This window comes from Myotis yumanensis, unplaced genomic scaffold (assembly GCF_028538775.1).
Source record: "Myotis yumanensis isolate MYYU_CA2020_CCGP unplaced genomic scaffold, mMyoYum1.0.hap1 SCAF_2, whole genome shotgun sequence".
Classification (NCBI taxonomy): Eukaryota; Metazoa; Chordata; class Mammalia; order Chiroptera; family Vespertilionidae; genus Myotis; species Myotis yumanensis.
In genome coordinates, this window is record NW_027223753.1 from 162,745,941 (window position 1) to 162,758,086 (window position 12,146).

The window sequence follows — 12,146 nt, forward strand, 5'->3', positions numbered from 1 at the left end:
CATGCCACAGGGCAGAATGGCTAAGTGCACATGGTGAAGGCATGTCCCAGGGACACGCTCTCAAACTACTTTCAGGTCATGAGGAAGAACCCCACTCCGAGACTAGACACAAGTAACTTGCCGCCACCACAGTGTGGCACTTGAATGCACCAGGGTGGCCTTGCAGCTCCTGGCCCACAGCACAGAGCAGAAGGGACGGGAGCACGTCCAGCCAGCGATGGATGCCCTGAATTGTCTGTTCTCTTTTCTGTTTAACTATGTGAGGAGGGCTATTCCCTGTAGCTTTTCATAACATCTATCCTCATTCTTTTTTAAAAAATATATATTTTATTGATTTTTTACAGAGAGGAAGGGAGAGGGATAGAGTTAAAAACATCGATGAGAGAGAAACATCGATCAGCTGCCTCCTGTGCACCCCCTACTGGGGATGTGCCTGCATCCAAGGTACATCCCCTTGGCTGTAATTGAACCTGGGACCATTCAGTCCGCAGGCGGACACTCTATCCACTGAGCCAAACCGGTTAGGGTGTCCTCATTCTTCAAGTAGGACAATTTTACTCCAGTTAAAATAAAAACTGAATTATGCTTCATAATAAACACCTCATCTTCTCCATGCAGAGGACTGGCTGTGTTTATGTTCCCCATCCAGGTTTTTAAAAACTGAGTGTTGGCTTGGCTGGTGTTCCCAGTGGTTAGAGCGTCAGCCCTGGACCAGAGGGTCGCAGGTTTGATTTCTGGTCAGGGGCACGTACCTGGGTTGCAGGTTTGAACCCCTCCCCGACTCAGGGCGTGTGTGGGAGGCAACCAGTCAATGTGTCTCTCTCACATTGATGTTTCTCTCTCCCTCCTCCCTCCTTTCTACTCTCTCTAAAAATCAATGGAAAAAATATCTTCACTCCTCGGCTGAGGATTTAAAAACAAAACAAAACAACCACCTGGCAGTGTTAAAGACAAGATGCAGTTTAGTTTCCATTTTTATTAAAGTTGTTTTTTTAAGGAATATATTACACTTAAAGTTCAATACCATAAATAGAGATTAGTTTTTAAATCTTCTATTTTACTTATTTAAAATATAAACATAAAAGAAAAAAATTCACCACTCCTTCCCCAACTCTGCCTAAATGTATAAAAACACCCCACAAAGTCACCCCTCAGGTAAGGTCTTTCTTCAGAATGAGTAGCACAGTCTTTACTGACGTTAGTCCTCCCGGGCTGCGAGGATGCCGCACGATGACTGGAGTCCACGATACGTGGGCCTGAGGGGCTGCGACCGAGCCCACCTCCTCCTGCCAGGACTGCGCAAACGCCCTCGGGGACAGGCTCTTCTCTGTCCATTCAGTGTCCAAGGCCATGGACTGTGCGAAGCCTTCAAGCACAAGACGCTGTGGCGAACCTGACGTGGAAGCTGGCATGCTCTGAGAGGCGGCTCAGACCCAGCAGGAACCTAGCAATTCTGGATCAGTATTCGGCATGGACTATCAGCGCTGGCAAGATCCTGAGAAAGCACCTAGTCATTTTACAGTGAGTCTTCTAACACTGAAGAGAATACTGATATTAAATTTTAAAGAATACTGATATACTTATTTACACTTCTTCCTAAAGTTATTTATACTTCATTAATTCATGTTTCATCTTCACATAATCATAAACTCTAAGCCAACATATTAGGCTGAAACTAACTTTAAGCACAATTTATAACATTTTTAGAATGTCTATTTGATCTTAACAAAAATAGGTATCCTTAAGAAATCGGTAAGGAAAAAGGATGTTTTTCAGGAGACTATTAGAGGGGTTTATATGAAGACTTCCTAACTGCTTGCCAGTTTCTCTAAAGCTGTCAGCTCAAATCTACTGACATGGCTTTTGCTTCCTTCCTGTAAATTTTGTTCTTGAAAACCTGAGAAACAAATTCACTTGATACAATTGGGACCGTAATCCCATCAAAATGAACCTAAGTCTGAACGGAAACTGAGGTAGTCGGAGTTTATAAGCACTTGACACTTTCTGAGTCAGAAAGGACTCCTGTCTGCCACCCCCAAATCAGCTCTTCCCCACTCTCCTTCCCTACCCCACTCTCTTTCACCACGGCTGCAGTCTGCTCCATCTTTCTCAGGGAACTGGTTTTGCTAATATGAACTGGTTTTGTCAATATTCTGCCACAGAATATTGACACTTACGCCATTTCAAATTCTTCAGTTCAAAGCTGAATTCTAGCCCACTAATGCTGCATTGAAACCTCAGATTTTAAAAGTCTTCGTTTTTTAGAATATTGTCATAATCTGAGTGACTAAAATGTGCCTCTTAAAATTTTTTACAGGCTCAGTGACCTTCTGAGTCTTCACTGAGTAAACTATGCAGAATCAGTGATAAGCAACCACTTTCAAGTCTTGAAGAGGAAGGAAGACAACAGCACATTTAGTTACCCTCAGAAACTCAAGATTTGTTGACATTATACTTTATCAAGTTTCACATTTGTGCAGGGAAAACACTGGGCTACCAGATTCCAATCTTAATAAATATATGTAGAAAAAATGTCATCTATAATATTTTCTCCAGAAAGTCATTAGTGCAAATATAATTATATCAATAAAAATAAAGCAAAAATATCTTTCAAGTATAAAAAGCACCATGCTCAGAAACAATACTATCTAAATGGCATCACTGCACAACAGTCAAAATATAATCAAACCTATCATGGTAAATCTCAAATATATTCTTAGTCCATAGTATTTTTGGTGAAATTCTTTATACAACTTTGCAGGATGATCCATAATCACAATCAGAATGTAAGTTTAGATTTTCATAGCTTTCTTTAAAAATATACTCTATACTTTTCTCGGATGTTGCACAATTTAAGAGATACATGACACAGGCAGAAAACAGAACACTGATCTGACACCTTTACGATTAGCTTCTCTTTAGTTGAAGGTGGATATGCTAGAGACCCTGCTTTCACAATGACAAATACCTTCAATTCAAAACTGCACATTTAAATACATATTTAAAATTTATGCATTAAAAAAGGCAACTTTCCTTTGCTGGGGTTGCTGTTTGGCCCCAGGTCCAACTAATCAGCTGGAATTACTCATTAGTAATGATGTTGCTTGCTCACTTCGCACAATTTCTTACACGGAGTGCTCAATAGTTATATGCTGAATTAAAGGGCTAACCAATGAATGAATGTTATGTATGTATGAATGTATGAATGAATGAATGCTTGTCCAAGGGCTGTGTTTATAATGTCACAGGACTTTGTTAGCTTTAGAGAGAAAAAGTGGGAATCATTTATCATTAAAGAATTTAATTAGTAAAGTGGGGTTGATAAGCTCCAGAGTAGACTTGCTTCTGTGGACCAGAATCTACGTGGTAACAGAAGTGCCAAAAGCAGGAGGTAAAGGATATCACCTCCTTTTAAAGTAAAAGCTATCTTATAATTTCTGAGGATTGAGCCATATGTTGTGCAGTAAAGTGGATCCTATTGGCTGGGCCGTACACCAACCCTACACTTTGCTATTAGTAAACAATTCAGATTATCTTGTTTTGACTTATATTTTTCTTCTTGTATATAAAATAATTTTCAGAAGTTCTTCTGAAACAATTCGTAAGCCCACATGAAGACAACTGCATACCTGTCTATCCCAGAATTTCTTTTTATCTTCATTGTTAAAAAAGGAATAGTTCTATTTTTTGGTTGGATTATAGTTGTCATATCTATTATCTGAAAAACATACATTTATATTTTCTTCTGTTTGCTTGTCTTCAATGTTTTTACAGAGCACATTACTTTTCTCTCTCTGCTTCTATCGTTTTTCAGGTCATTATTAAATGAATGGAGGATACAACAGGACACTGAGCTACAGAGATCTGGGAGTAACAGATGCAGTTGTAAGAGGGCTACCAACACACCATGATTCCATAGTAAACTATCACATAGCTAGTTTGAAAAGGCAAGCATGGTTAAATCATAACATTTAGCAAAACATAATTTTATAAAAGACTTTTTAGAACAACAAGAACAATGATTTAATTGTACCATGTACACTCATTAAATTCAAAATAGGTGTAACAATGATGTACAAACCTCAACTCAATTATTTTCTGTAAGTCAAAGGATAATTTATACTTGTGGGTACAGGATCCACAACTTATAATCTGCAGTAATTAGCAGTTCTTTATTATTGCAGTATTGATGAACTTTCCCATCATTTTAGGTTAATGAGAATGCTGAGGTATGTAATCTGAAAATTTCACCAATATCCCATTTTCAAAGGAAAACTTGAGGATGGTTATGCATCCTGAAAAATAAAGAGTCCTGATGACTTGGAATTCCTTCCCCTTCTCCAAGCCGAGGCTGTTGGGTTGCTGTGAAGCTCTGCTTCAAGGTCTGACTGTGGTCAACACTTTCAAGCCAAAGTCAGGAATGCCACTTCTGCCATCTGCACAGGCTGATACTCACTCAGATTTTGTGCTTTGTTCAGAGGAACATGACACAAAAGAATGCCTTGAGAATTCACATTTCCATTCCTAGTGCCATACACACAGAAGAAATCCAGCCAGCAGAGGAAACAGATTGCCTAGCAGAAGCCAGAGGGTGACCACAAGGCTAGAGGAACGGGAACAGAGATCTAGGATTGAAAACAAAAATTGACTTTCTATAGACATTTTTGGAATATATTATATCAACTAAATACTGACAGATGAATACAGGTGATTATTAAAGGTGAACAAGGACCACCTTGGAGAGCAGAATCAAGAATGACTTCCTGCCCTGCCAGCGTGGCTCAGTGCTTGAGCATTGACCTATGAACCAAGAGGTCACGGTTCAATATCCCGTCAGGGCACATGCCCGGGTTGTGGGCTCGGTTCCCAGTAGGGGGTGCGCGGGAGGCAGCTGATCAATGATTCTTTCTCATCATTGATGTTTCTGTCTCTCTCTCCCTCTCCCTTCCTCTCTGAAGTCAATCAATATATATATTTTTTAAAGAATGACTCCCTAAAACCTAGGTATGTAAGGTCAAATTTTTTTTGCATTTTTTGAAAAAGAACAAAATATTTATGCAGAAAGAAAAGAAGATGTACCTACCATATCATGGTTAAAAAACGGCACCCAAGAAGAGAAAGAAGTGCCTTCGGCTAGTATCCCAGCATAAATATGTTACACAGGAAAGTAGATTAATATCTTGGCTATTCTGATATGGGAAGTAGAACTCTCTTCTTTTCTTTCTTGTCCCCTTTTTTATGGTAATTTGATATAATTTATCATCCCAAATAAGGACATTTTAAGACAAGTTTTGAAATAAATTGCTAATCTCAAGATGGTGCCATGTCAGCAAACTGAAACTTAGATAACTTCCATGTGCTTGACCAGAAAGATAGTATATCTAGTCAGCCAAATGCCAACCAACAAGCCAACTCTGGGCTCTATACTTATTTCCTTTTTCCTTGATCTTTCAAAATAAGGTCAGATATGCAACTCTGGCCAATCAACTTAAGCCGAGTGTTTCTTCCTTGTTTCCTGCTTGTATCCCTTTTCCTTATTTTGCATTTCTCTGGACTCTTGAGAGTGGAGACTGCCTGCTTCATGAATTGTGAAATAAAACTTGCTTAGATCAAATAAATGTTCTCTTTGATTTTTTTTTAAACACAAGGGATGCTATTAACAATTATACCAGGACAAAAGGCATATGGACTGTCCCAGGCAAGCCATGGCATATGGTGCCTAAACAACTACCTATCTATCCACATCCAGCCTTCATCTGGAAACAGAAGAAAAATCTATGGGCTTTAGGCACTAGAAGTCCATTTTAATTTAGGCATGAGCTGTGAGAAGTCCATTTTAATTTAGCCATGAGAATGGCTAAAACTATTTCCCAAAATAATTCTCAGAAAGGAAAACTTTTCAATTTTGTTGATTGGTTTTTAGAAAGTGTGAGTGAGTGTGTGTGTGTGTGTGTGTGTGTGCGCGCGCGCGCGCGCGAGGCAGGGGGGGGGGGAGAGAGAAGGAGGGGGAGGGGGGGGGAGAGAGAGGGGGGGGGGAGAGAGAGAGAGAGAGAGAGAGAGAGATTTGTTGTTCCACTTATTTATGCATTATTCATGGTTGTTTCTTATATGTGCCCTGACCAAAGATTGAACCTGCAACCTTAGTGTAACAGGACACCACTCTTAACCAACTGAGCTACCTGGCCAGGGTTGGTAAACATTTTTACAGCAGCCAAGAGACCAGGCCAACTTGACCAGCCTTTATCTTGAGATAAATTGTTCTTTCTAATATACGGTGTCCCCCCAAAATATATACACACACTTTGAATAATTATAAAGTCAGTGTTTATTAAAATACATTTTTTTTCAAAATTGAGTTTTCAGTCATTAAATTGTGTATACTTTTAGGACAGACACCCTGTATTTTGACCAATAAAGAACCAATCGAGACCAAGATGGCGGCGTAGGTAAACACCGGAGACCACTGCCGCAAACAACCATTTCAAAAATACAACTAAAAGACTGAACGGACATCACCCAGAACCACAGGAAGGCTGGCTGAAGAGAGACTCTACAACTAGAAGGAAAGAGAACAGCAAATCGAGGCTCAGAGGCGGCGCAGTGTGGAAAATACAAAGGTACCGAGGTGCGCGCGCAAAGCGGGCTGGTGGCTGAGGGCGCGGTTGTCGTTTTCTGTCGGGAGTGAGTCTCAGACTCTGGGCTCCAGATCCGGGCGAGTCTCTAGGGACCCAGACTCAAACGGGAGAAGCGGGATTATCCGGCATCAGTTGGAACCTGAGGGCAGCTTTCTCTCCGAGGTTTGCAGCGGCTGCCGGGGTTCTGAGAAGCAGAGCCTCTGGGAACGGGACTGAGCGTGGCCATAACTGCTCCCTCCGCCCGCCCTGTTGAGCCCGCCCCGCCCAAACTCTGCGCACAGCCATTTGCCGATCGCCTCAGGCAAAGGCTGGATTAGCGCCTCCCCAGAAGGCAGACGTTTTCCACACAGCTGATTTCCACAGCCAGTCGACCTGGGGGTCAAATCCCTCTAGTGTTAACTACAACAATTAAGGCTTGGCTAGAACAAGACTGCACACAGAGACCACAAGGGGGTGCACCAAGAAAGCATAAAAGATGCGGAGACAAAAAAACATGACAGAAATGGAGGATATGGAGCTAAGAATCGCAATTTTGAGGGCTTGCCATAAATTTGTGCAGAGCCTCACGAAAACTAATGAGACCCTCGATGCTACGATAAAGAAATTAGAAAGTAAGCATACACGGACTGAAATAAAGAATATTATACCCAATAGCAGACCAGAGGAGTACAATAATCAAACCAAAGATTCGACAAAAAACACCCAATTGGAAAAGCAAAATGAAAAAAGAATCTGAAAGTGTGAAGATAGTGTAAGGAGCCTCAGGGACACTTTTAAGCGGTCTAATATCAGAGTCATTGGAGTCCCAGAAGATGAGAGACAGCAAGATATTGAAAACCTATTTCAAGAAATAATGGCAGAAAACTTCCCCCACCTGGTGAAAGAAATGGACTTACAGGTCCAAGAAGCGCAGAGAACCCCAAACAAAAGGAATCCAAAGAGGACCACACCAAGACACATCATCATTAAAATGCCAAGAGCAAAAGACAAAGAGAAAATCTTAAAAGCAGCAAGAGAAAGAGGCTTAATTACCTACAAGGGAATACCCATACGACTGTCAGCTGATTTCTCAACAGAAACTTTGCAGGCCAGAAGGGAATGGCAAGAAATATTCAAAGTGCTGAATACCAAGAACCTACAACCAAGATTACTTTATCCAGCAAAGCTATCATTCAGAATTGAAGGTCAGATAAAGAGCTTCACAGATAAGGAAAAGCTAAAGGAGTTCATCACCGCCAAACCAGTATTATATGAAATGCTGAAAGGTATCCTTTAAGAAGAGGAAGAAGAAGAAAAAGGTAAAGATACAAATTATGAACAACAAACATGCATCTATCAACAAATGAATCTAAGAATCAAGTGAATAAATAACCTGATGTACAGAATGAACTGGTGATTATAATAGAATCAGGGACATAGAAAGGGAATAGACTGACTATTCTTGGGGGAAAAAGGGGTGTGGGAGATGCGGGAAGTGACTGGACAAAAATCATGCACCTATGGATGAACACAGTGGGTGGGGAGTGAGGGTGGAGGGTGGGGTGGGAGCTGGAAGGAGGGGAGTTATGGGGGGAAAAAAGAGGAACAAATGTAATAATCTGAACAATAAAGATTTAATTTAAAAAAAAAAAAAAAAAAAAAAAGAACCAATCATGCTTCAAGTCTGACTGCTTAAAAGTGGAAAATAGGGCTAGTCTTCAGCTCTAGAATGAATAGAATGATAACGTCACGGCACTGCAGCCTGTTCTGAGCACCATATATAGTGTGGTATAAATATTTAAAAAAATTATTTCACTGCATGTAATGCAGGTAAAACAGGAGGAAACTCCTATGCTTCCCAACGGAATCAGCTGGTAATTGTTAAATCCCACTTTGCCAAGAACAGTCCTTCTCATCAGCATCATCTGCAAACTTGTTCAAAATGCAAATTCTCAGGCTCTGACCCAGATCTTCTGAATCAGAAACTTTGGGGTTGAGGCTTAGCAGCCTGTGTTTTAACATGGCTCTGATGCATGCAGAAGTTTGAGAGGCTCTGATCTAGCGCTGCACTGTTCAATATGGCAGCCACCAGCTCTATGTGCTACTTAAATTTAAAAGAACTCAAATGAAATAAAGTATTTATTTAGTTCCTTAATCAACCCAGTCATGTTTCACACATTCAATAGTTGCATGTGGCTAATGACTACTCTGTTGGGCAATGCAGATTACAGAACATTTCCGTCACCCCAGTCTACTGGATAAGTTCTGGCCTAGAGCATGAGGTAGAATGGTCTTGGCTGGAATAAGGAATGGAACCTGGAGTCTAATAACACAGGCATATCCCTATATCTCCTGATTCTCAATTTGGCCCAAGGAAATGGAGAAGGACTCCCTATTTGGCCCAAGGAAATGGAGAAGGATTCCCTAAATGAAAGGTGGCCTGTTTCCTTTTCTACTGACACTAAAATTTAACAAACTATTAAAACATTAATGACAGCTCTGGAACGTTTGTTGTCCTTCAAAAATTCTGAACTTTAGCAAGGCCAGTGTGACTCAGTGGTTGAGCATCGACCCATGAACCGAGAGGTCACCAGTTCGATTCCTGGTCAGGGCACATGCCCAGGTTGCAGGCTTTATCCCCAGTAGGGGGCATGTGAGAGGCAGCTGATCAATGTTTTTCTCTCATCAATGTTTCTCTCTCTCTACCCTTCCGCTCTAAAATCAAGAAAAACATATTTTAAAAAAATACTGAACTTTATGTGACAGTAATCTTTATTTATTAGTTGTGACAGTAGACACATTACACTTAACCTCTAACACCGTAGTTTTCTCATGTGTAAAATGATCATTCCTACCTCATTAGGTTTTGTGATGATTAAATGCAATAATATAGACATAAAGCACTCAGTTAGCATTCAATAAATGGAAACAAAAATAACACCTACAATCTGAAGAGACCAGAAAGAATTTAGAAATAAATATTTTATATTCACTATCTTAGGCAGTATGGAACAACTACCTAATTACACTCTAGCATTTAGAAGTGACAATCAGAAAAAAGGAAAAAAGATGAGTTTTACATTCCAAAAGAAATTACAAATATAAGAAAAAGCTATGTGAAGCTGAGCTCAACAATAAAAAAAAAAATCAGAAGAATTTGGGGAGAGGAATATATTTTTACACTTCTTCTAGATTATTAGCAGTTTTAATGTTTTAAAGGCATACTAAAAAAAACACCTAAATTATTTTAATTCATAAAACATATTAGGATGATTATTTGTCTAATAAGCTTCATCATAGGTTAATTCTAATTTTTAGTATTTCTCATATAAGTACATTTAAAGCATCAAATCTTATTTTTATAAGTTTGGTGGGTCATAAAGACTATATTTTAAAAAGAAATAAACTATTTATCTAAAAGAAATAGCATATGTAAAGTCTGCCATAGTCCCTGGTACAGAGTTCACTAAGGGCCTAGTGTGTGCTCTATTCACACATTAACAAACATGAGAAATCAGGATATTTTAGAATTTCAACAGTGATACTTACAATGTTTTAAAAGCAGTGCCTAAAGACATCTATGCTTAAAATATTTTATACAGATTTCAAAATTGTGTAATGACTTATAGATTACAATGCTTTTTTGAGTATGCTTCCTCATAGAACTGGTTAACAGGGAAAAAGAAATCACATCATAGCACCACAATTTCAGAAGGGTAACTGATAAAGAGGGAGCCAGGATAAGTAGAAGTAGAGTCTAAGGTGCAGGTTGGTGGACGTGGAGGGGTTGGGTGGTTTGCAATCTCTATTCCCCACCTCCTTTCCACAGATCCATTTGTCTCTGTCATGCTCCAAAGACAGGAACTAATCATTTCATAGCCCTTTGCCCTGGCCTGGCTTACTCCACATTCCTATACATTCTTTTACTATATTCCTAAGATTTTTACCCCTGAACCAGCTGGAGTAACTCTCTCTTTATGAACTAGCAGCCAACATAATTTAATAATAACAATAAAAGTAAGTTATCTTACTAACTTACATGAAAGTAAAAGTTAAGAGTATTTAACACTACATATACTACATACCACATCAAAAGGACCAAAGATCTTATATCATTTCAAACAATTCATTGTATCCTCCTATATAATAAAAGGGTAATATGCAAATTGACCCTAACAGCAGAACAACTGGGAATGACTGGTCACTATGACACACACTGACCACCAGGGGGCAGATGCTCAGTGCAGGAGCTGACCTCTGGTGGTCAGTGTGCTCCCATAGGGGGAGCCCTGCTCAGCCACAAGCCAGGCTGACGGCTGCCAGCACAGCGGTGGTGGCGGGAGCCTCTCCCGCCTCCTTAGCAGCGCTAAGGATGTCCGACTGCAGCTTAGGCCTGCTCCCTGCTGGCAAGTGGACATCCCCTGAGGGCTCCTGGGCTGCCAGAGGGATGTCTGACTGCCAGCTTAGGCCCGATCCCCCCGGGGAGCAGGCCTAAGCCAGCAGGTGGACATCCCCCGAGGGGTCCCAGACTGCGAGAGGGCACAGGCCGGGCTGAGGGAACCCCCCTGAGTGCACAGATTTTTGTGCACCGGGCTTCTAGTTACTATTATAACTGCAGAAAACTCAGATGACTCACTGGAGTATTGTGCAGAAAAGAGTTAACTTAGCAGCCCTGAGACAGCCATCCAGGGTCACATGTAGTACATCAAAGCTGTCAGTGCTGCTCCATGAACAGGGATGTGGGCTGGACTGACTGGAAACATTGCAAAGAAACTGGCTGGGTTAGGGTTAAATCATAATAGTGATGTCAGGAAGGAGTGAAAGGTGGCCTGACAACCAGTAGGAGTAAGGAATCAAGATGCTGAGATAAAGGAACATAGGGGATTGTCATGGCAATGTGGTTTTGGCTAGTGAATGTTGGAACAGTAGTCTGATTTAAGGAATTTTGTAGTATTCATAAAAAAAAAAAAAAAAGAGTGGTTCAACATATAGAGGGTGTAAACTGAGGACTCAATACTTTGACTCTGGAAATTGTTTTTTATTCCATTGACCTTGTCTGGCACAAAGGGTTCTCTCTGGCACTGAACTGACAGAAGAACTAAAAATTATCGATGTTTTACATCATTACAACCTGAAAACATTTCCAAAATACAGGGACAGGCTGGCTCCACACTACCACAGAAAGCTCTCACTAAAGTGGCAGCAGCACTTAATACGTGTTGGGGTAGCTCCTGTGTCCTTGTGCAAGAGTATAGGTCCTCAAAAAAAATTAGGGCAACATACGCTGAAGACCATTAAGCTAGATCTGGGAGGCTGCAGTGCTCTCTGAATATGAAGTGCTGGGGGCACAGGCTCCTGTGCTGAAACAGGTCAGTGGCTGACTGGGATGTAATCTGTGTACTCAAAACTGAGGTGCTGTGAGTGAGAGGGAAATCTATTGCCAATAACTGAGTTTGGTAAAGGTAGCTGACTAAACTGGTTAACATAGGTGGGAGGCAAATTACTAAATTTGGTTTTCTGAGATGGTTATTA

General features: G+C 40.6%; 1 protein-coding gene across 2 annotated transcripts in view; it reads right to left on the reverse strand.

The window, feature by feature from the left end:
- Positions 1-956: 956 nt before the first annotated feature.
- The window catches only part of LMLN (leishmanolysin like peptidase), a 67,759-nt gene continuing 56,569 nt past the window's right edge, over positions 957-12,146 (reverse strand). For both annotated transcript variants that reach the window (XM_070406411.1, XM_070406412.1), the window contains one exon: positions 957-4,625. In XM_070406411.1, coding sequence (XP_070262512.1) covers positions 4,525-4,625 — 101 coding nt within the window. In that variant the 3' untranslated portion in view covers positions 957-4,524. The remainder of the gene's footprint in view (positions 4,626-12,146) is intronic.